General features: G+C 37.5%; 1 protein-coding gene across 3 annotated transcripts in view; it reads right to left on the reverse strand.

The window, feature by feature from the left end:
* The window catches only part of RAB28 (RAB28, member RAS oncogene family), an 87,201-nt gene extending 63,518 nt beyond the window's left edge, over positions 1–23,683 (reverse strand). For all 3 annotated transcript variants that reach the window (XM_047091597.1, XM_047091598.1, XM_047091599.1), the window contains exons 1-4: positions 23,432–23,683; positions 18,659–18,755; positions 13,426–13,514; positions 1,405–1,534 (exon numbers count right to left, since the gene is read on the reverse strand). In XM_047091597.1, the coding sequence (XP_046947553.1) occupies positions 1,405–1,534; positions 13,426–13,514; positions 18,659–18,755; positions 23,432–23,506 (391 nt within the window). In that variant the 5' untranslated portion in view covers positions 23,507–23,683. The remainder of the gene's footprint in view (positions 1–1,404; positions 1,535–13,425; positions 13,515–18,658; positions 18,756–23,431) is intronic.
* Between the last annotated feature and the right edge of the window lie 2,744 nt (positions 23,684–26,427).

The following is a 26,427-nucleotide window of genomic DNA, read 5'->3' on the forward strand; positions in this document are numbered from 1 at the left end:
TGCTTCAGATTCTGTGTTTCTCTCTGTCTGTCTGTCTGTCTGTCTCTCTCAAAAATAAACAAACGTTAAAAAAAAGGAAGGAAGGAAGGAAGGAAGGAAGGAAGAAAGGAAGGAAGGATGGGTCTCCTAAAATGAAAAGCTGCACTCAGAAATAGAAGGTAAGGTCACCAAAACTTATGATTTCTAAAGGGGAATTTCAGTGAATTGAAAAGCATCAGATTCACTCAATTAGAATTATTTACGGAACAGAAAAGTAAAATTCACCTAAAACTTAAAAAAAAACTGTACCCAAGGCATCCATTTCATGATATGTAATACTATTTTTCTAGACACTATTATAAAATTTGTATTTTTAACTGTTCAGAGAAATGATATCCACACCTGTTTTGTAATGGTTTTAAAGTAAGGCTTGGATTTATTAAATGTTCATCTAAGTGTGCAAAACCACATAATGAAGAAATCTTGGTTTAGTCCTTCAGGAAGTACTATTTCCTAAATAATTACAGACCAAAAAAATGCACTATACTTTTAAAGACCTTTGGAGAAGATAATTCTCTTGGTAGTATACTTGGGTATTGGTTTAACAACGCTTGTAGTCAGGAAACTCTTCCTGACCTAAATCCTCCATGGTATAATTTAAATTCATTTTCTCTTTTTGTGACCTCAAATAGTTGTAGAAGATTAGGTCATATTATAATATTTTATATATTTCAAAACCCTTATTAAGGTCTCCTTTTCCAGGTAACTGCACTGCAGGACTATGAACCAACAGTCCTGTACAAAATTCAGCCTTATAATTTTAGATGCCCAGCTGACAGATCTCAAAAATTATCCACCCTTTTCACCACGCACGACTCCTCCCCCAATACACTCTTTCTCAAAAAACAAAACAACACAAGAAATTATCTGTACTTTAGAACTAATCTCAAAATTTAGAGAGACGTTTGTGAGAAACAGGAGCAAGGAACCACACACCCAAAACTCCACCCGACGCTGCTCTCTTCCCTACAACGGGTGATCATTTAATGAAATCTCTCTCTCAAAATCTCTGGGGCAGAGCTGAAGCTGCAGTGCAATATCATAAAATCTGCAGCTGTGTTGCTGTTCTTAATAGTCCGTGCTGCTTCCTTAGACCACAGGAAGCCAAAACACACACTGTCAGAACAGAACTTACCTTAACGGGAATCGGCCAAAGCAGCAGGGCAGTGAGATCAAGCATCAGAACTGTCACTGAAAAGATCGTATACGTCCATGCAAACTTTCTCTTCAAGCAATTTACTTACTCCAGGAAAGCTGTATCTTTTATGTTTCTACACATCAAAATTTGTTTAGACTAAATAAATTTGTAAAGACTAAAGGATAGGCAGATAAACAACGACACAGAAAGAAGCATTAATGACTTACTTTTATTGCCCACCAAGGCAACCAGCGGCTGAGTCTCTGACTCCTCGCTCACTTTCTTCACCACAGAATACCAATCTTCTAAATTCTCAAAGCTTTGATAATTTGTAATATCATATACCAACAGGATTCCCTGTCACAAAAGAGTTACAGAACTTTTTGTAAGATACCTGGCACAGACGTGGTGAGCTACCACAAACACGAAAAAATCCTATCATGGGTGAAAAGGCTGCAAAGGTCTACAATCCTGCCTGTTACTTTCATGAGGTCAAACATGTAAACCTTCCAGTAAATAACCATCTGCTGCTGCTCTTTCTAAATATTTTCAAAAATGAGATTCCATGACATCCCTTGATAGTCAATTTTAGTGTTTAACACAATTTTCTTTAAATGAAGTAAGTCGATTTCCTCTTTTGGTCCTCTGTGCATTTGGAGAACAACACTGGGGTATCCTCCTTGTAATAACCCTTCATGTACTTGAAGATAGTTAAGTGACTCCTTTACCATCTCCTTTCCAGAATAAACAAACTCAATTCCTTAAACTTGCCTCAAAGGACCTATTTTCTATCCCTTTAATCATAGTTGTTGGGTTCTTCCCAGGACACACTACATACAGTTTTTTGACATCCTCTTTAAAATGAGCAATGCAAAACTGGACATGATACTGTAATAAGAGCCTGAACAAAGCCAAATATAACAGAGGGATTGCTTCCTGCCTCTTATATATCATATTCCTTTTAATATATCCCATTATTTTGTGTGGGAAGGAGAAGTATGTACACACACAAAAATAACAGTGCCACATTCTTGATTCTCATCCAGTTCGTGGTCAAACACTTAATACAAAGCTCTGCATATAGTCTAAGTCTGGACCCTAATAGCATTTACGTCTCCTCCTTCTTAGGATATAATCACAAACTTTTACTACATTTTGTACCTACTATCCATCTAGACGTATATTTAGATCTTTTCATCAGTCCTTACAATAATCATCTAATGCTGCTAACTCTTATTCTCATTTTACTAATAAGGAGAGGCTACAATAACGAAGGTCAACCATACTTAGGGCACATACCACTACCACTAGGGTAGGTGAGGAAGCCAGATCTGAATCAAGGGCTGTGTGAATATAAAGTCTACTCATGCATTCTATAAGCATTTGTCTGCCAACTATATGCCAAGCATTGTGCTGGGTCCTAAGGATATAAATTCCAAACCTCAAGAAACTCAGTCTTGCAGCCAGGCACATAAACAGACAAGTATAGAACACAAAAGTAATGACCAGTGATATGCTGGTAAATATTAATAAACTGGCTAGCGCCGTGGTGGGGGTCGGGAAGGGTAGAGTGTTATTTGTCTCATTTTCCTATTTCTGTGGTATAAATACTCCCCTGTGGTCATTTTCAAGCTATCAATGTCGCTTCACTCAACAAAGCTGGGTAGGACATCGCCAGATTGCATCTGAACCATACAGGTACATTAGACATCAATAATTTCAAGAACATACTTAAGAAAATATCTGGTAAAATGATTAGTAAGTGATGAATTTTGAGCATATATCTTCGTTTTTAATATAATTGATGAGTTTATGTATTTTTAATCATGAATGTATTTAACGACTGGCTCACAAAAATTCCCGAAAATTTAACAACTGCCTTTCTCAGGCCAGAGAATAGCATACTACTATTATAACCTTCTAGGACCATGTTCTTTTATTAAATTACACTGGCCCCTAAGTCACTTAGCTCCTCTGGGTCTCAGGTTGTTTGCCTCTAAAATTAGATCACTGAAAGTAAATGGTCTCTAACATCCCTTCCAGTTTAAATATTCTATAATTTTTATGCAAAATCACTTGTCTGATTCATTTTGGTAGCTTAGACACTTCTGTCTTCCTAAATGCTTTGAAATAATGCCCAGCAATAGAATTATTTGAAATAATCAGCACAAGCCCACTTTTCTTATGAAGAATAACGCCCCAGAACTGGCCTCTGAAGAAAACTAATCTTCAGTACTCATTTTGGCAGCACGTATAGAGAGGAAGAGAGGAAGAAAGGAAGCTAATCTTCAAACGACTGACTCCACCTTCAGCTGACTCGAATGATACCACATATTGTGTTGAAGGAGCTCTGCCCTGAAAGTCAGATCGCCGCTGGACTGCAGTCTTGGCCTGGCCCTACCATCCACTGATCTTGAGCAATGCTTCTGTAATCTACCTCGATGATAGCTGCCATGTCTAAGCGATTATGGGAAGTAACAAAAAGATTTATTTAAAAACTAACATACTACACAACTACTGGGAATTTTTATTATTCTGTGTGAGTAAGAATCACATTTTCAAGGCAACTCTGTGATAGTTTTTATAACTCATATATTGAGCTGCTGACCCACGATGACTCTTAAACCTTAAGATGTTTGGAACCCTTCTAAATCAATATGTGAAAATCTTCATCTCAACATGGGCCAGTACATGCATATGATGCAAATAAAACATGGCCACAATCCCTTAATGATCAGTACTAGACCAGAGCTTAGAATAAAAACTAAACACTAAGCTTAGAATAGGCATCTATTATATACCAGAAGTCAGTGAACTATGGTCCCCAAGTCAAACTCAGTTCAAAGCCCATATTTGTGAATAAGCTTTTATTGAAATATAGTCATACTTACCTGGTTAAGTATTATCAAGGGTTGCTTCTGTACTACAACTGGAGAGTTGAGTGCCTGCAACAGAGCCAGTACGGCCTGTGACACCTAAAATATTTCCTGTCTGGCTCTCTAAGGAAAAGCTGGCCAATTCCAGATCTAAACCAGTGTGTGTCAGTATTTTTCAGAGATCACTAAGTATGAATCTTCCAGAAGTCATGAGAAAGGCAAAAGGTTAAATGCCTTTCATTAATCTAGCTATCCACAAACCAAACGTCATATACCCCATTCTCAATACCACTTAATGTAAAAACTATGATTCCATCTTTGCTCCTAATATGGCAATTTTTCATCAGTTCTAACCTATACCAATGTGGTCAAAATCCAAAAAGGGAAATGGGAAAACCAAAAAGACATCAAAACACAAAAAAGTTCTAGAACTGTCAGCTTCAATTCTGACATGTAAAGACCCAAGAAGTCATCATGTCTGTCTTTACAGTAAGAAAAAATCTAAACAAACAAAATCAATGACTCTTCTGGACAAAACAGAGAGCTGAGTTTGCAGGGTAAATCGCCACCCTGAAATCTGGGGAGACAGGTGAATCCAAAGAGTCACAGCCCAAATATGCTAACCTGGCGCAGAAGCCACCACAGCCAGGAAACGGTGGGAACATTTAAATGGTAATTTTGATAAACTGGTGGAGGCTGCCTGTGTTCCACTGTGAGAATGAACAACTACCAGGCGACACAGTCTGTGGGGGTACCCCCACACTTTCATGGATTTTACCTCCAGAAACCCTACCACATCCTCTCGGTAGAATCAAGAAAGATCCCCACATGGCTCTGACATGGGGAGGGAGAAATTACCACTGTAAATATGCCCAGAGCATTAGCCATAAAAAAGGCATACTGTCCAGGAATAAAGCTTAAGGAGTGTCTGATATCACATGGGGGTAGGACAAGTTCCCATCTCTAGCTCCTTCTAGCCATCCTGTGTCACCTAAGTGGGAAGAGCTAATAAATACCTGTGAAGGTCACAGCCCAGGGACACAGGCCCACCATAAGGCTATGACTTAGTCATAAGAGCACAGAATGAAAGAATTCCCTCCCCCTCCCTACACTTCACCACGACACCAACTGGGCTCCAGCATAATAGTAGTATACTACATTTGAAAGAGCTGCAAAACATAAACTTCAACTGAGGAAGAGTGCTTTGGGATGTCTAAAAAGACAGGGGAGAAAAAAAACAAGGACACTAGAGGAATTTGACGTCTCTGGAACCCAGAGCCTCTGCAAACATTAAACGCAGACCAACTCCTGGCCAATTAACATAAGGCTCCACACTAAAGGCCTATTTACCTGAGTTCTTATCTAGCCTTCAACAGAAAATTAGAAGGCACATTAAAAGGCACTTTGAAGAGAAAAAGTAAGCCTTAGAGAAAGAAAAAGTAAGACTCAAATATGATACAGATTTTGGAATGATCAGATGATGACTTTAAAACAATAATGATAAATATTTTAAAGGTTCTAGTACAAAAGGTAGACAACACGCAAGAACAGGTAGATAAGGTACACAAAGAGATGGAAACACTAAAGGATAACAAAAAGAAAATGCTAGCTATCAAAAACACTGTAACAGAAATGAAGAATGCCACTGGTGGGTCTCATCAGTAGACTAGACACAGCCTAGGAAAGAATCCATGAGCCTGCAGATAAGCTAATAGAAATTTCCAAAACTGAAATGCAAAGAGAAAAAAGAATGAATAAAACAGAACATTAAAAAACGATGTGACAATTCTGATTTGTATATCATACATATAACTGGAACACCAGAAGAGAAAAGAGAACAGAGCTTAAGAAATATTTGAAGTAATAATGGCCAAGAAATTGCCAAAATCAATTAAAGACACCACACCATTGATGTAGAAATCTCAGAAAACACCAAGTAGGATAAATACCCAAAAAATCTACATGTAGGCACAGCATACATCCAAACTGTGTAAAACAAAACACAAAGAGAAAATCTTGAAAGAAGTCTAGGGGTTGGGAAGGGGTGGTGAGAGGGAATATGTTATCTACTGAGGAACAAGGATAAGAACTACAGTGAATTTCTTATCAGAAACCATATAAGAAAAGAATGGAGTGAAATATTTAAAGTGTTGAAAGAAAGGAAAAGACCAATCTAGAATTCTATATGTAAAATTATCCTTTATAAGTGGGGGAGAAATAGACTTTCTCAGATAAACAAAACCTGAGAGAAGTCAGAGCTAACAGGACTGCCCCAGAGAAAATGTTAAAAAAGGCCCCTGAGGGGGTGCCTGGGTGGCTCAGTCGGTTGAGCATCTGACTTGGGCTCAGGTCATGATCTCATGGTTCATGAGTTCAAGCCCCGCGTCGGGCTGTGTACTGACAGCTCGGAGCCTGGAGCCTGCTTCAGATTCTGTGTCTCCCTCTCTCTCTGCCCCTTCCCTGCTCATGCTCTGTCTCTATCTCTCAAAAATAAATAAACATTAAAAAAAATTTTTTTTTAAACAAAAGAAAAGAGGCCCTTGAGGGAGAAAGAAACGATATGATATGGGTCAGAAACTCATTTCTACATTAAGAAAAGGAGAATTTCAGAAAAGGAATAAGTAAAGACAAAACAAAAGCATTTATTTTCTTATTTTTAACTAATCTAAAATACAACAGTTTAAAGTAACAATACTAACGATGTATTGAGTGATTATAACGTATGGGTGAGTGAAATGAATGACAGCAATGTCACAGGGACAAGAGGGATGAATGGAGAATATGCGTTCATGAAGTATCTGAACTACATGCAAAACAATACAGTGTCAGATGAAGGTGGACTTAAACTAGTTAAAAATGTATACCGGAAATGCTAGAGCAATTGCTAAAAAAAATTGATCAAGTATAACTAATAGGCTAAGAGAGAAGGTAAAATGCTCAAATAAAACAGTAAGAGAAAGAGAAAAGGAAAAAGGCAAACATAAATAAAAAACAAATATGATAGAAATGAACCAAAATGCATCAATTATCACTTTAAATGAGAATGATCCAAATATATCAATTAAAGGACAGATCATCAGAATAGATGAAAAACCAAGATTCAACTATACGATGACTACAGGAAATTCTCTTTATATATAAAGACACAAATTAAAAGTAAAGGAATAGAGAAATACCATGCTAACACTAATGAAAACAAAACTGGCGTACTCGTATTCATTTCAGACAAAGCAGACTTCAGAATAAGGAAAGGTATTAGGTACAGAAATTGGCACAATGATAAAGGAGTTAATTCTCCAAGAAGACATAACAACCCTTTATGTATACCCACCTAACAACAGACTATCAAAATATGTAATGGCAAACTGATAGAACTGTAAATCTGCAGATCCACTAGCATTGTTGGAGACTTCAATGCCCCTTTTTCATTGACTTTTACATTAAGCAAGGAGAAAATCAATTAACTCACAATTAACTCACATGAAATATGCACCAAGACAGATGACATTCTGGGCCACAGAACATACATTAACAAATTTATAAGACTGGAAATCATACCAAGCCTGGGAGTCAGGCTGCTTGTATGAGTGTTGGGTAGTTTGTGTCTTTCAAAGGACTGGTCTATTTCATCTACATGAGCAAATTTTTGGCCATAGGGTTATTTATGTTACTCCCTTATTATTCTTTTAATGCCTATGGGATTAGTAGCGATGGTCCCTCATTAATTTGTGTTTCCTTCCTCTCTCTCTCTCTCTCTCTCTCTCTGTTTTTTTTTTTTTTTTTTTTTTTTTTGTTAACCTGGCTAGAGGTTTCCCAGCTTTTGGTTTTACTGATTTTCTCCATTATTTTCTTTTTTTAAAATTTCACTGAGCTCTCCTCTAGTTTTTATTATTTTTTGGTTCTGCTTTCATTAAGCTTAAATTGCTTTTCTTTCTCAGTTTCTCAAAGTAGAAGCTTAGATTACTGATGATTCTTCTCTTCTAATATATATATTCACTGCTATTCATTTTCCTCTAAGCACTGTTTTTGCTATCTCCCACAATTTTTATTAATTTAAGATATTTTAAAACTTCTCTGGAGACTTCTGTGTTACTGAAAAACATGTTTTTAAATCATCATAGATTTTGAGTTTTTCCAGCTATCTTTCAATTACTGATTTCCAGTTTAATTCCTTTGTAGTCTACTCCAGAGCCAGACCTCTAAGTACTCACCTCTTCAGGAGCCTAGAACACAAGCACCCCCAATGCCTAAGTATCTCCCCACATCCATCAATCCAGACCTCTTCTGACTGCTTCCAGAAAACTATCAGAATCCTCTCAGCCACAAGAAGGTGTAACTCCCTCAGAAATGCAACACATCTTGGCAACAGGGGAAACCCATGAAGAATGCTGGAAAATGCTGGAAAATACTGGAAGCCATTTTCTTGGCAAGCCGGTGGCCATCCAAATCCATCATCACGTCTCCTGTCCCTGATGGGCTTTTATCACCCTCCTATCGACCATTCATCTTTTTCCATCTTTTCCCCACACTGCCCCATGCTTGCTCTTCCCATCTTACCCTCCAACTGTTCCTCTTCATCCCAAATCTTTTTGATAGGACTTTTGGAAATCAGATTTCAAGTTTAATACATTCTTCTGTAGTTTCAAATTCTTCAACAAAAATTCCCTATATTTTCTATGCCTTCACTTCACTTTTTCCACCTACTATTCCCCAGAAGATACTATCACCCTTCTCTTCATAAACCTCAACACTTTTGGTAAATATTACATAAAGTCTCTTCACACAGCACTCTGTTTTCATCTCTCTACTGATCATCATATCTGATGAACACGACGAGTCATTAACCAGGCAGAAACCATTCTCCAAGGAACACTGAAGTCTTCAAGGAAACGTGAGCACTGGTGGCAACATTTGAGTCCTGTAGGTGACTCCATAGATTTAGTTCTAAAATTCAACCCACACAGTACGTACACCAATTAACCTTCCCAAAAGTGAAAGGGTCCCAAATCCCACAAAGCAGGTATTTTTTTCTCCCTGATTTGTATGACAAATAATCTACAGTAGCCTTGTATACGCAGAAATGGTTTAGATCATACAGATTATACCACAGTCCTAACAACACATACTTTGCTGTGTAAGAAGGAACACTAATCCAAGAAAGGTGTATAATCAGTTCTAAGCTGGCAAATAGCCAACTAAAAATGCATAGTAAAAGACAGCAGAGGGTCTCAGAGAGTCCAGCTTTGAGATGCGCTCTCTTCCCAGCTGCCATCCAGGCAACCAAATCCTTTTGTAGCTGGTTAACAGGCAAGCTCATCTGTGGGGGGCACTGGCACACAATAGTAGTTATGTTCTGCCTTACAAGTGACTACACTTCATTGAGTTTATGCTCAGTAGGGCAGTGTTTGCAAACCACTTAGATTCCAGGACGGAAAGAGCTACAAAAATGAAACACCCAGTCCTTCTCTGAGGTTTGTTATTAGCCTCTGTTAGCCACAGGTTACAGGGCACTAAACACTATGTACTGTGTGTTTGCTCGTAACCACTATGAAAAATAGCCTATAACATCTTTCTGAAGACTCCTAGAAAATTTTAAGTTAATTTAAAATCTGGGAATTTAACTGGGAAATACTTCAATTCTTAGAACTAGTTCTTGTCAAAATACCTCATTAATTCTTTCTTGGGTGTCAATCCAATTTTGTTTCAACCAACACTGTTCAACAGATGATTGCTGAAGTTTAATGCTACTAGGGGAAAAATGTGAACGGGGTGAAATAATCAGTTCCATTTGAATCTAAGTTCATTCCCAGCCTACAAGTAAACCTCTTTCTGATGTTAAGAAATGTTTTCAGAAAAATCGATTCAAGGGGCGCCTGGGTGGCTTAGTCAGTTGAGCGTCCAACTTCAGCTCAGGTCACGGTTAGTGAGTTCGAGCCCCGAGTCGGCTCTGTGCTGACAGCTCAGAGCCTGGAGCTTATCGGATTCGGTGTCTCCCTCTCTGTCTGCCCCTCCCCCGCTCATACTCGGTGTCTCTCTCTCTCTCTCTCTCTCAAAAAATAAATAAACATTGGGGCACCTGGGTGGCTCAGTCGGTTAAGCGTCTGACTTCAGCTCAGGTCATGATCTCACGGTCCGTGAGTTCGAGCCCCGCCTCAGGCTCTGTGCTGACAGCTCAGAGCCTGGAGCCCGTTTCAGATTCTGTGTCTCCCTCTCTCTCTGCCCCTCCCCTGTTCATGCTCTGTCTCTCTCTGTCTTAAAAATAAATAAACGTTAAATAAATAAATAAACATTAAAAGAAATTTAAAAAAAAAAAAAAGAAAAATAGATTCATTAGCTTAATAGCCCAGGTATGTATAAGATGAGGCTTTCCATACACCATACAGAAGTTAGAGAACCTAAAAGAAAATCCTAAATACACAGTAAACTGATGTCCTTCCTCAAAACAGCCAGTCAAAACATCATTTCTGAAAGATTTCTATCCTGTAGCAGGTATACCAAAATACAAAGTATTCATAACCAACATAAGCATCTACAAGAACTCTGGAAAAAGTACAGATCCACTCTGAAGAATAATTATATGACTATACAATATAAAGTGATTGAGTATATTAAAATACTATTTAGAATGCTTCTGAAAGCAATATTTTTAAAAAGTAACATTCCTCCAATTTATGGTAGTGAATTGTAGTCTGAGCTTCTCTGGCCTAGATAAAATATTTACATATATTGGGGCACCTAGATGACCCAGTCGGTTGAGCATCCAACTTCGGCTCAGGTCATGATCTTGCGGTCTGTGAGTTCGAACCCCGTGTCGGGCTCTGTGCTGACAGCTCAGAGCCTGGGGCCTGCTTCGGATTCTGTGTCTCCCTCTCTCTCTGTCCCTCCCCCACTCATGCTCTGTCTCTCTCTCTCTCTCTCTCTCTCTCTGTCAAAAATAAATAAACATTTAAAAAAAAATTTTTAATTTACATATATTTTACAAAAGAAACTACTAGTAAATGTTGTTTATGTATTACGCATAATTTAGTTTAGAATCTCTGGAAAGCAGGGAAAATTTACTATGTTATCATTAATTTATGATAATTCATTTTATCACCTCAGAATTCCCCATTTCCTGGCACAATTTCATGGAAATGTTCATGAACTTCTCAGAAATACTGTACTACATTGTTGTTTAATGAGACAAGACATATGCTTATAACATTCACAGAAATTGTAAAATACAAATAATATAAGGCACCATCCAAAGGAAAAATCCTCCCATGTACCTTCAAAACAGAAATCTTATTTGACAAGTTCTAAGAAGGAATATAAATATAACAAGCTCTTTCTCACAAGATATGAGGTACAAGAAGAGAATGAAGACATCCTACTGAAGTCAGGTCCTCTCAGAAAAGATGAAAATTTTTTAATTTCTACAAATTTAACCAATAATATCTGATTTTTAAGCAGTTATAAAATATGCACTGTAAAAAAATATGATTTAAAAGAATGGCCACAAACATTGTGAATGCACTAAATGCCTCTGATTACATACTTTTAAAATGGTTAACTTTATACCCTGTCAATTTCACATCATTAGTTTTATATATAATTTTATATTAATAAACCGAATTAATTTACATAAATCAAATAATAAATTTTTAATGATCTGAAGGTAAATTTAAGAGAATCCAAATCATGAGCACTATATTCTCTCAATTTTTAAGTCAAAAAAAATTCATTAATTGAATTTCATATTATTATTTGCCCTGAGAGTCATAAAATTTCCTGTTCTCTAGATAAATCTAAATACTAAAAAGTTACTTTATTTGACATTCAGAGTCAAATATTATGAGAAGCTTGACACATCTAATATTTATTTTTTTTTAAGTCCAATATGCACCCTTGAAGGTATACTTTAATGGACAAAGAGGAAAGAGACTACTATTTTTGAAACCAATTTTACCAAAAAGGGGAGTAAAATAACAACTATGGCTTCCCACACATCTCTGTCCACAAATTTTTCTTTAGCTTAATACCTACTTTAAATATAATCAGTTTAAAACAGAAAAAATTAAACAACAAAAAGCCAGACACAAAAACCTGAGACTTATCTTTTAAAAGAAAAATGAATACGCATAAAATATTAAGTCATACGTTACAAGTGAAAAATGCTAAATAAGCAACAAGAGTTTCAGGAGACAAAGAACAATGCAGAAGAAAAGGCATAGAAAAAATAGTTCTAAGATCCAAATCTATATATTAATAGTGCAAAAACCAATACTCTAGGGCCTTCACAAATGATTCAGAACCATATGAGCTTCATGTACTTTTCTCTGAATATTTTAGAAAATAATTCAGAATCTATTTTCCATCCAAAATTAAGGCAATGGCACATGCCAAGCATCAGCGTACAGAACAGTGCTTAACAGTCTGACTTTGTCTCCTGTCTTTGTCACTTCCTATAAACATAGTTCCACATAACCAAGGTAAAATCCTCCCACTTAAAACACTAAACTCCAATAGAGAACCAAATAAGGGTTATGGCTATTACCCCCTCTAATGCTTCATGATGGTGTAAAAGACACACACTAGAGTGGAAGAAAAAGCAAAACTAAATAGCATGTCAATAATTAACTTTTTAAAGTATATCACTCCATGCACGTTTTCTATTTGTATAATAATTTAGCAACTTATAAATTATGTCCATATAAGCTCATGTCGCCAAAAAAAAAATGTGTTATATAATTATTTGAGTGATTTTTTCTCCTTCTATATAGATTTTCTTCTGAAAAGATATCATATATTATGTTAAGATATTGTATGTGCTTCATATATATAGTTTTTCATACTTAGTTTGCTCATATAATAGATTCATATATGTATTAAATCTGAAAAATTATAAATATTTAGTAAACCATTTTATAGCACAAAAATATATAAATATGCTTTTTGTCCTTACAACTTAAAATGAAATTAAATTTTTCCCTTCTATATTTTTCATTCAGTTTGAATATTCTGAAAGCAGTCACTATAACCAAATCAGCTAGTAAATATATCACTTATCATGCATTTATTTAACTGTTGACATAATACCTAACAATATAAGTAAGCATACAAAAGGTATTACAGTCACACCAGTTCCCTGACCCAAATCATTCCAAACATAATTTGGGGACGATGAAACCAAAGGATTAGCACAAAGATAAAATCAGTCTCTCCACATATCAGATAAAAATCAAGTTATAGTGTGTGTGTGTGTGTGTGTGTGTGTGTGTCTGTGTGTGCGTGTGTGTGTGCACGTGCGTGTGTGTGTGCACGTGCGTGTACCCAGGTATATGTGCTTGGGAGAGGATATTTTAATACTGGAATAATCACAGAATGTCATACCTGTGCTCCATAGATGTATTTATCCAACATCTTGCCTCCTATTGTCTGTCCTCCTATATCCCAAACTTGAAGAGTAACATTCAAGTTTCCTTGAATATAAAAATAAGAATGCAGAAAAGATAAGTAACAAAATAACTGAATACAGTTTCAGAGAACACTAAGTCACAATGATAAACTATGAATCTATTTTGCCTTTTATTCTGCATGTTCCTATGGTCAGATATTTGGAACTGTGAAATAACGTTGCCAAAAGATATTATAGTGGGGGAATTTAGGTTTATACTTTTACCCCATTTCTATAGAACCGTATTTATAATCACCTTCAAAACAAAAGAAAGATTTAATTTCATAAACCTCTTAAAACTTAAAAAAACAGTAATTTCCTTAAACAGAGAATAGAACAATAAAGCACTTATATGTGGGGTAAAAAAAATATACTTAAAAAATAAAAATAGAGCCGTATATACTAACCTACCCTATAGCACATAATGAATTTTGCTGTAATCTAAACTCCATAGCTTCTAATACTCATAGATTAATAATAGAGTACAAAAATGGACCCAGAGTTTCAACTCAAATTAATGGACCTTTAAAATTTGAATGTCACCTATTATATGCAATAGTAAACACATTTTTTTAAAACTACATGTTTTCAAATTTAAGGTATAAAATATAAACACATATGATAGCTATCTTCATAACAGACAGGATAGATACCCAGTATTTCAATAATATTATGATACATTTATAACTGTTCAAAGAATTTCCGGTGAAACAAACTATTACATGTGCTTCGAAGCCTTCATAAAATGGTGTAAATCTTCCCCACACAAGCATAATGAAAGCATTTAAAAATACTAAAAAGCAATCTTTAAATTTCTTTTTTCTATTTTGCAAAATATTCGGCTGATCCAAAAATTTATGAGATAAGCTATTCTCTTATCAATGCAGAACCCCGGAAGTTAAAGACCATGTCCAACATGCTTTTAACATTTCAAACTGTTTCTCCTAAGAAAACCATACAGTTTTCTCCAAAGTTAGACAAAGTCTCAATTAGTACCTTCAAAATGAACTCCCATACTACAAATGTATCTTTCTGAATGATTTGCAAATAAGGAAAACTCAAAATAAAAACTTAAAGACAGCAAAAAATGGTCTTGCTTCAAAAGCAACAATAAAAAAGATTATAAAGACATGAATTTTTATACCAATGCAAAACACTCAACTTGGAGAATGTCAGTTTCACCATTCCACTGAAAAGCAAGTATAACACTGGATTAACCAGCCAAGTTTTACCCTTGACTCTAAGTTTTGTTGGGTTTGTAATACAGTCTTTCCATTATTTTGAGGTGGGTCTGTTGCATCTGCCAATGGGCAAAGGATTTACATGGGGAACTTCCATGAGCATTAATGAGAGCTCCTGGAGTTTATCACTCGTCATCATTCCCACATACACCGTCAAGGCTCACAGAGTAATGACAAAAATGTTCTTAAAGCTCTATGAATGTGAAAACCAAAATGTCACAAACTAAGACTGTATCCAATAACTGGGATAAACCCACTTACCTAAAAATCTAAATTTTTCAAGATTCAAAGCTGAACTCATTCTCCTCTGATGTGGCCTCAAATTAAGCAGGTGAGAAAGGGCCAGAAGTCACTAGATCTATGTCAGACAGCTTCAGAAGCCCCTAGATAAACAGGCAGTACTCTATCCAGTTTACTTGCACACTCTTACAGTCATTTATTTACTTCAAACCAACAGTGCTTAACAAAATTAACTTTCTTACAGGATTTTAGGCAACACTTAATAAAAGGCATTTAATCCCATTTTCTTCAAGGTCAATAACTCCTATCACTTAACTTTATATCAAGAAATAGAAAGCTTTTCTTTCTTTAAATTCTAATAGCGAGATCCTATCTGAATTAGTTATTGTGAACACCTTAACTACAACTTTAGGAACATGAGTTTCATTACACGTTTCCAAATTCTGACGACATCATTTCAAGACTCTACATTGTTTATTCAATTGTCTCCCATCCAAGAAGCTTTGATTTATATTCATGTGTTGCAGGTATTTTTTAAATCCATACCTTTCCAAATAAACAGTGTTGGTTGTTGTTGGCTTATTTCTTTACTATTTCTTATTTCCTTAATATACATATTCTAGTGCCTCAGAAATAAAAATAGTTAGGCATTACTGATAACCCACAATGCTAGCCAAAGCTGGGGGGGGGGGGGGTGGGGAACACTTTTGCTATCAGTATAGCTTCAACAAATGATACTAATTTCATACTCATTTCATATATCTAGAAACATATTTTTAACTTCCACATTTGAATTTTAGGCTTATTAACAAATAAAAATAAAAATAAATGAGAGTCCTCTATTTGGAAAACAAAATCACATACGGATGAAATTCAAGTTAATATTCATTTTAGTTTTCCCAAACATAAACATATAAAGCTTCCAAGTATATTTTCAAAGTGACATACCTAATAACCTATGTATGAGTATTCAAGTAATCAATACTATAAAATTTTTAAAAACCAAAAATCAATCTAACATAAATTTCCAACTAATAACATGAAGGAAATTGTCAGCAATCTAATCTTGAATGTAAAATGCTACAAAATTCCTGCTCCTCAGTAAGAAATGACATGTAACCAGGGAAAAAAATAAAATAAATGAGGTGACAAAATACAGGTAAGTTGCTTTTGGTATGAATCAAAGCCACCAAGAGGATTCAACAGTGACCTTGTGAAAGTACACTTGGAGCCTTGGTTAACCTTACTTAAAGTGCTGCATAGTCAAGATGGAACTAAAAACACAAGTCTGCCCACTTCTTGTACTAAAGACTTAGAAATCCTTTTCACAGTAGAACGCTGTTTACTGGACTGTACCCACAAGCTTCCTGAAAGTATTTTGACTAAGGCTCTTAAGAAGCTCTATCAGCAGAATCTCTGACTAACAGATACACTATTTTAAGCAGTAAAATCTGCACAGTGGTTGCATCCAGACTATACAGCATACCGGAACATGAAATATACTAAAATGGATGAATATTTACAAAGTAATGACCTTGAAAACTTGCATGAAGAGAATGTCAATAGATGGACAGGAGGTATTACACCTCTAACAATCTGAATGGACAGAAGACTTACCAGAATACTTAACAAACATTAGATTTGCCTAGTACACTCTATAAATTCAATAATGCTGTCTATAATGTTTTAGCTAACGATACAAATATTAATCATTCTACATTTGACACAGTTAAAATTAAGGTTGAAGTTATAAAGGGTATACTATGAACCTTGTAATTTACTTATCTCATTTGTTAATATACTATTAATTGTATAAAATCAAGTTATATTAAAATAATTTTTCCTGCTGAAATTTCTAACATATTTTGAGTCTATTAAGCAGCATAAAACCAACTGCCTTAAAATTTTTTTTTTTTTTCTGGAACTCTACCCATCAAAATAAAAACTTAATCAGGAATATTAAAATACACATTCATTGGACTATCAATTTCCTAACATCATTTTTAATAGAAGTACTCTTTAACTCTAAAATATTATACTATAAATGTTGATTTCAAAAAATACCAAGTATTTTTACAAAGTCATCAAAACTTTAAAATGGGTCACACTGTGCAACAAATCCGAAATCATCACATACATATTATATATATATATATATATATATGATGTCCAAAACCAGTCTTAAAATATCTTAATATCTGCGTGGTGCTTATTCCTTTATTTAAGCCTTTGAACTAAAATGCAGAAAAACTAATATTAATGGTACAGAAAGCTGATGCTTTTGCCGATTAGCATCAAAAACAGTCAATAATTATATGCATATTAAAGTTCTCTGTACAATTGGCATCCCTGAAAACACTGTTGCAAAAAATAAGCTTCCAGCATGTATATTACATGATTTGAGCATGTATTCTGCTAGTGACTGCTGTAAAAATTCTGAATGTAGCGTTGACCTATCCACACTAGTGAGAATAATAAAATGAGATTTTCAGTTTTGAATAGATTAAAAGTGAATACAATCGAAACAAAATATGCATGTTTCTCATTAAGCCTCTTGCTGAACAATAACTTAGAATGGAAAGTTGGAAATCTTTTGTCACACTGTACCTTTTAATGCATTCTTCATTGGTAGCTGCATTCAGTCACAAAATATAACAGAGCATATTACCAGTGAGATATGCAGAATACCTTCAATTACCAAGAGTTTTCATTAGCTGCTCTAAAACTTTCACGGAGAGATGTCTGATAGATGGGATGCTTGAGAGGTTAACATATTTCAATAATATTGGAATTTATTAAACCCCTGCCCATTGTATCACTCATGCTCCAGTATATGAATCTGACGCTATACTTGCAACTGTTTTTACTCAAACGTGTTTCCTCAGAGAGGAGAGGGATGGACTGGTTCAGAAAGTCAATCAAGATAAACTGGTTTTAATAAAATACTTTAAACATATAATTTAACCATTACAAATGAATGGACAGAGCATTTTAAAGCCCCAATTGTTCAGAAACTAACTTAAAACAGAAACCACTCTCTTTTTGTTATTATTTCCCTGTATTTCCCACAAAATGTGCTGCAACTGGCATCTAAATAGTTTCTTTGCATGGTGAACTGAAACATCTTGAATGCTCAAACTGTATTTTTATGAGTGCCTAGGGACCCTAAATTTTAGTGGTCTATTAAATGCCAGCAATTTCATGCTGCCTTGCATAAAACAGCATTCACATATTAGAGCACAGAAGTTCCATAGCTACATTATACTTCTGTTCCAACTTTCTCTCGAACAAAAAACTGAAGCAGAGGCTAATCAAAATAATATTTAAAAAAAATAATCCTTTCCAGTCTTTTCACATTTAGTTTATACAATATCTGTTTATAATTGTACAGCATTTGATTTTTTTAACTTTTTAGAATTTTATAAACAACTATTATGTATCCTCAAAAAAATGTGTAGAGTGGTCAAAAATAGCAGGAGAGTAGGGGAGTATATAAACTTTTCTCTCACGCCCATAGACAATTCGTCTTCATGGTAGATGCTGATGAAAGTTAACCTCTGAAGATAGATTTGCTAATTATATATATTTTCACACAGAAGCGACCCCCAAATTTATTTTGCATGTCTCCCTATGTCTCTTATTGTAAGATATATACAATTTACTATGTTAAGATTTTTTAGTCTCTTACCTGGCAGTGTTATCCTTCTCAAAAAGAAATCCAGTCCTATAGTTTGTTTGTACTGTTTCCCAAAAGTTTCTTGAGCAAAACACGTAGCTAAGGAGGTCTAAAAAATTGATGCATAGAAAACCAAAATTAATGTCTTTGTTTTAGAAATGTAAACATAAAATCACTACTAAACCTTATTAAGTAATCTTAGTATTTACACTCCCATTAATCCAACAAGCAACTTTAAGCAGTTCTAATCAGTTGCAACGGGAGGAGGGACTTAACACTCCACCAGGTAAATTCACTTGCAACTACTATCAGTGGGGACAACAGGCTAATGGGTTGGATCTCTTTAAATCCCCAGATAGTCAGTCAAGCTCCTTCTTGCTGGAAATCAGAATTTGAGATATATCAACAAGAAAACTAAAACAACACAACTAAAGATATGTATATCTATAGATATCAGTTGAATACAAATTTCAGAGAATTCTAAGTTTCATTTCTGAGGTTAAATATTCTGAGTATTTGTGCCCTCAGCCAATAACAAGCAGTACTAATCAAAAAGGGGGAAAGACTGTTTATATAATTTCTTTTTTCCCCACAAAAAAGTATCTTTAAATATCTAATTTTCTCTACATTAAAGATGTTAAATGAAAATGATCCTATAGAATGACTGTGATAATATTTATCTTTAAAATTAAAAAGCATTTTTGAGACTAATATTATAGGCAAAAATAAGTATTTTCGATCCAACAACCATAAAGATTAAAAGTCACAAGATTATTATAACCAGGATATATATATATATATATATAGACATATATATATATATATAGACACATATATATATATATAGACATATATATATATATATAGACACATATATATATATATAGACATATATATATATACTTTTTTTTTTTTAAATAAAAACTCAAAGTTGTACTCAAAACTCTAGAGTACCATTTCATATCAAAGTAGAATCATCACTCTGGTAACAAGTGAAATAACTCAATAACTTAAAGGCTTCTTAAACATTAAATGCACTCTTTATTTGTACACTTCACCAAAAAGGAGAAAGGCAGCTTCACGAAGCTTTTATGCTCTTTAAGCAAGACTCCCAAAGTTAAGTGAAAATTACCCTTTTTTACTCTGAAAGTTAAAATTAGATGTCAACTCCCAAAATAATGAAAACTAAAATAAAATTTCAAAGATAACTTAGTATAATTAATTATGACATAAGTGCAGTAATGCAAAAGAAAACTTGGCCACATTTCAATTCCTTCAAACAAAAAGACCTAAAATTCCTTTTGACACAAGAACCAGATTTTTCACACAAATAACAATTTGCACACCCTCACTCCAATTCTTTTATTATTTAAACACTCAGAACTTGTAATAAATTTCTAAGATATTTGGTCAAATATTTATTGAGCACCATAGGAAAGAGGTTCTGCCAGGCACTGAGAAATAAACTCACTACACCCAAATGAAAATTTATTTGGCTTCCCTGAACAATAGTATAAAAACTAAGAGATTAGAATGAAAAAGGTAAGCATTCCTTTTTAAAGCTTTTTGTTTTTCATTTAGCTTTATTTATGCCACCGAGCTTGTTTAACTTAGAGTGCAAAATCTGTTAAGAGGCTCATAGTTCTAGAGAAAAATACCACTATTTAGTACAGATGTTTCAAAGTGTTTAACACAGGGATGGTTGATATACTTTTATAAGACAAAGAGAAATTCAAGGCACATATAGCATTAGCATCGTGCCATTTAAGGTAATTTTTCCCATTCATTTAGGGTGTTCAAAGTTCAGTATTTTTACATTGATGAGTATTTAGAAAAATTCGAAGGTTCTTTTCTTGGAAACAGGACTGCAAGATTCTGAAAGCCCTACCCTCACACTTTTGAGGCAAACGTAAAGCTAGGATTTTTATTGGAATAAAGTATAATCTGTCAAAAGCATAGGTCACTGGGAACACAGAATATTAACATGTGTTCTTATACCATCTCTGGACAAACAGAGAATCGGCTGAATCAGTGGTAGGCACTTCCTCAATCCTCTGGACCTTCTGCCTCTTTCATACACAAATAAGTTCTCACAAGTCATTATATAAATATCATTCTTAAACAATCATCTACCACATCTGAAACATTTTTATCTGATTCTTTATATTGTTTTTTTGGGGGTGAACTTCTGCTTATAATTTTTACCAATATTACATTTACTAATACCAAAAAAAAAGGGACCAAAAAAGAACATTTTGCCTCAAAAAAATCTTAAGAAACGTGTAATAAAATCAAAAGTATGAATCAAAACAGAAAGAAATAGAAACACATGTTATTAGGAGGAGGAGCTTATATTTCTCCTGGAGAAACTGTTAGTGATTATCTCAATATTCCACTGCCTCCGTCCATGTGTATCTAAATGCCAGGAGTTAAAACTAACAAGAAAAAATAATGCTAGAAAAAACAGTCAGGCATTGAATCAGGATACAAGTAAGAATGAAAGAGAGGCCGAATTCATAAAAGGATAGTAAAGGAAACAGAATGGGGATGTTGATAGCAGCCAGTAACTTGAGGGCTGGACAGGGTACGGAGGAGAAAAAAGCTTGGTATACCAACAGAAAAAACGTTCAGTTCCTGATGTTTGTGTCTGAGAATCTCCGGCAGAAAATGCCTTTACAGCTTCCAAATAGATTAGTCGAGACTCAATCAGAACACCATAAAGAGTTACCACTGTTACCCTCTGAAGCAGAATGATAGTCCTAATTCAACAGTATGGAAGGGAGAGAAATTATGCCCTGTCCTACACTAGACGGAATTTTATAAAGAGATGAAAAACTGTTATTATTCACATTAAATTAGCAATAAGAAAAAAAAAAAAAACATATGGCAGGCTAAATAAAAAGCCCAGAGACAACATGATGAACAAACTTCAACTGAGTCACACGTGTATGAAGACTGATATATACTAGGAGGGAAAAAAAAAAAATGAGCAAAAGTTTAAAGACTTATGATAGAATGCAGGATAAAGGGCAATTTTTGTCTCTTTAAACAAGTGTACTGGGGCTATAGACTGTCATTACAACTTGAAACAGGAAATAAATTCAGTTATGAGCTGACTGTAAAAGATTTAGGAGATGAAAGCTTAGAAGGTATTCAGAAGGATATTGAATAAAACCATACAAATACACAACTTAATTTTTTTTTTTTATTAAATAAGAGTGTTAGAAACAATGCCGATTTATTTAAAACAGTCGAACTATTCAAAAAGTTGCTTCCCCAAAACCTTCAAAGGTCATTAGAGGGTACGAGGACGCTTTTCCTCAGCAATAAAAATCAGTAACAAAATCTCCACCCGGGAAGGCAGAAGGAAATCAACGGAATGCTGCACATTTCGCATGTGGATGCCACCTCTCCCAGGTGCCCCAGGGAACTCGAATCCCACAAAGCCAGGGGCAGCTCTGCAGGGCCGACTGCCAGGGAAGATGCAACGAGCAGGCGTCGCCACAGAAGCCAGGGTCCGAGCTACACCAGTCACACGGATCGGTGAAGCCGGACACTGGTGGACAATAACCACCTGCGTTTCTGCAGACTCTGGCTGGGAACAGGGAGAGGGGAGGAGCGGAGACAGGCTGCAGCAAGATTCCAGAAACTGTGGGCGCCTTTGACAGAAGCGACAGGTGTGAAGGCACCGCGGGCAGCAGCTCTTCGCTTTATTTGGGGGAGAGTCACTGACCCTTCGGGATCCCGTGGACCCTCCCCAAAGAGCAAGCACCGAGAGAGGATTTTATACCATTTGCGGAGCTCCACTACCCAGAGTTAAAAGCCTCAGCCTAACAAGCCAGGAGACTGGCTGTCGGATGTTCTCACGCACTCGGGCTCAACCAACCGTCCCCAAAGGCTAGACCCTAAGCAAGGATCCCCTCTGGCAGGAGAGCGGCCGTACCCCTCGGCACCCGGCCCTCACTAGGAGCGCCCAGGTACTTGTTGAATGAATGCTTGTGCGGACAGGTGCTGCATGAGCAGCAGCGACGACGAGGTATGACGCCATCAAACAGCAACTGGCGTTTATTGGGTGCACGCCGCGTTCTGAAAGCTTTACGTGGCTTTTCACATCTCTTGTGCATTTGCACACTGCACCCTTTGAGGCGACCCCTCTCCATACCCACCTGACCGATGAAGCCCAAACAGGTTAAGAATTTGCCCTCCGCTGCCCCGACCAGTTAGCGATGGAGCCCCGAGGCGCACCCGGGGAATCTGACTCCAGAGCCAAGTTCCTGACAGCCGCCAGCGCAGTGCTGGTATCCGAAACCGTAAAGCGGCCGGGGGCGCGGAGACTGGGGGGCGGGGGTGGGGGGCGCGGAGGCAAAGTGCGACCTGGACTAAAGGAAGAACAAGTAAGAGGCCCTGGCAGATGTCTGCCAGTCGTCGGAGGCGAGAAGCTGGAAAGCTTCCCAGGAGGGCGATGCTGGCCCGACTCTCGAAGAAGTAGGAGTTCGAGATCCAGGCAGAGAGAGCTGGGGAGTGACTTTTTTTTTTTCTTTCTTTCTTTCTTTTTCTTTTCTTTTTTTTCTTTTTTTTTAATTTAATGGGAGCTGGACAGCTCCGTCAGCCTTCACCCCGCGCCTACTTCGTGTCTGGCCCCAGGCCACACGACCAGGTGGGCCCCCGCCCTTGGGGTAACTAGGCGACGCAGAGCGGCGGGGAGAAGGCTGGGGGGGAGGGGGGTGCCGGGGCCGCGCCGGGGTTCCTGCAGGCCGGGGACGGCGGGCCCGCTGGAGGACTGACCTTCCCGGAGGTGCCGTCCCCCAGCACGACGATTTTCAGTTGCCGGTCCTGGCTCTCCTCCTCAGAGTCCGACATGGTGTCCCGGGAACCAGACTCGCCCCCCCACCCCCACCCCGAGGTAGAGGGAGGAAGGGTAGGGGGGCGTCTCCGGGGGTGGGGGAGAGGAGGAAGGGCGACCGTGGGGGCAGGACCCCCCGCCCCGGTGTCTCAGCGGCCGCTGGACGTATCTGGGGTGAATCACTCGCCGGGCGCCATCTTGCCTACCTCCCCTCCCCCCTGAGCGCGGCCCCGCCCCCCCACGCGCTACGTCGGTCGCGCTCCCCCTCCTCTGGGCCAACCCGCGCCGACCGCGAGCCTCCCTGGCGAGCCGACCCATCCGCCGGCCTGGGATGGGGGAGGCATTCGAACCGAGCAGGGAGAGATGGGCGCTCCTCTCGCAGGGGCAGCTGTGAAGCATAAAACTAAAATATAGTGTTCCAACCAGGTAGAAAAGTGGAAGCTGAGGAGCTCTCAGACGTCGTATCATATTCCCGTGTTTCCATCACCTCCTCAGAAGATCCCTGAAGCAAATGGTTTAGCCCGAGGGGGAGGGGGGGCGCGTAGACGCCTGGGCTGCGCGCCACGGTTGCCATGGAAGGCGGTGGGGCGGGGCCTGTCTCCAGGCGCCCGGGAAGCCGGTTGCGAGGGGCAGCGCACTGGGGCGGGGCCTCTGAAAGTGGTGTGGGCGCCGGGGGTGGAGACCCCAGAGGAGCGTGGACGCCGCGGACGTTGCTCGGGATCGCGCTGCCTTCGGGGACACAGCGATAGTGGCTTGCCGTTTAACGGAGCTCTAGCGCTTATTCTGACCTCTCGAACCATGGATTTTCTCGACCGAACAGAATCCGATGTTTCATTAATCTAGCAAGTACCCTGGAACAGCAGTTCTCAAAGTGTGGTACGAGAAACCCTTGGGGGGTTCCCAATAAAGTCAAAACTATCTTCATAACAATACAAACACCTTTTTGCCTTTTCTGCGTTCCTTCTCTCACGAGTGTACGTTTTCCAGGGGATGCATGATGTGTATGATATCATTACTCGGACAGTTAAGGAAGCGTGTGCTTGTTACGAAGTTTCAAACATTTCTTGGTATTAATTGCAAAGCAGTCATGATAACTATAACTTACATAAACAAAAGCTCTTTGGGGTCTACAATAATTTGTTAAGAGTGTAGACAGGCCCTGAGTCCCAAAAGTACAAGAACTGCTGTCCTGGATGACCTCAGTCCATTAGGGTAGGTAAAAAGACATAACTGAAAATTTCAAGATAGTAGGATAAATTCTACAATAATAATGCCAACTTACTCCTACGCTTGTCTCGTTGTTAACTACTTTACAGGGATTATCACGGTTGATTCCTCGCGGGAACCCCATAAAGTAGGTAGAATTATCTCATTTTACAGATGAGTGAGCTTAAGGGACAGAAAGCCTAGCTCAGAGGCAGTGGTCCTGGAAAGAATGTAGGAAGTAGAATAGGAAACCAGTACAGTTTTAAGGGGAGCCCTAAGGGGAGCATTGGAGTTCTAATCGTAGACCCACACTTACTAAATGTGTGACCTTGAACCACAGTTTCCTTATCTACAAAACAGAGGCACTACCTCCATCATAAGGTTGAAAATTAAATGAAGTAATCAATGTAAAGTAACAGCGCAATGCCTGACATATACTAGTAAGCACGCAATATTAACTGATGTAATTACCATCTTCATCATCATCATTAGCGATGGTCCATATTGGAGCATCATTGCTTCCTAGCCATGTGACCTTAGACAGGTTTCTTATGTAGAGTCTAGTCTCTTCATCTGTAGATACGGTTAGTCCATGATACCCAGTTAGTAGTTCCCAGTACCTTCCCTACTCCCAACCACCACCACTAACAACAACTTCCTACATTACTAGGTGTGTTAATGAGAATCAGAAAAAGTACCTCAAAGGGATCTGCAAAGTTATTTGTAAATGTTCGTTTGAGGAATCTGTTTCTAATGAGGACAGATTTAACCCCTTCTTGTCAATGAAGGGAGTTAATGTTATAGAAATTTGCTTTTCTACTCATCCTTAATGGAAATGATTATGTGACCCAGTTCTGACCAATGAGACAGAAAAGGATATGCTTTGGGAAACATCTGGAGAAGATTTTCCTCCCTGATGAAGAAAAAGAAGAGGAAGAAGAAGTAGAAGATGACGACGACATGCGGGGAAAAAACATCTCCCCCTCCTTTCCCTTGCTGTTATTATTTGGGTGAGGCCATAATGTTTGGAACTGCCTCAACTTGCTTCAGCCCATCTTCCAAGCTTCTTGTCATGGGGCACTTTGGCAATGAATTCCATTACTTGCAGATAGAAACATCCCAACTGGCACAACTACGTTGGCCAAAAGCTCGATTTAGTTAAGATCATAAGATCAATTATCGTGTGTGGCTTCATGTGAGAGGAAATTTAGAAGAAAACTTTGCATTTTCCTATCATCAATTTTCGAGACAACTGTCCTGATGGAGAGACCTCACTTATTTGCATATGGATTCATCCCTGAGCAGTGTTGCTACATGAAACAAGCCAATTGCATTATTTTAGTGACCATATTTTATACATCAGTGGCAAGATTCCAGGTTGAAAATTAGATTTGAAGACTTGGAGCCATATTTGTAAATTAAAGAGAAAAAAAAAATTCCTCTTTCAGGCTAGCTAGCACTGAAAACTTCCAGTATGGTGTTACCAGTCTACAGAGACATAGAGCTGATCCATGGGAAAAAAAAAAAAAAAAAAAATGTTTCTGTGGCGCCTCTGTAAAACAGCCACAACAGGGCCATAAACTAGGGGAATCTTTTTCAGTGGTCATAAAATCAACAATTTAACAAAATGCTTAAAGAAGAATTCTAGAAATTTCAGGAGATTAGGGTTCTTTAGATATGAAGAAGTAAAAGTACTTACACAAGACAAACTTGACTGCTCTCTGCTACCACC

This window comes from Lynx rufus, unplaced genomic scaffold, assembly GCF_022079265.1.
Source record: "Lynx rufus isolate CCGP_SWC_20201006 ecotype Redwood Valley unplaced genomic scaffold, mLynRuf1.p SCAF_3, whole genome shotgun sequence".
In the NCBI taxonomy this organism is placed as follows: Eukaryota; Metazoa; Chordata; class Mammalia; order Carnivora; family Felidae; genus Lynx; species Lynx rufus.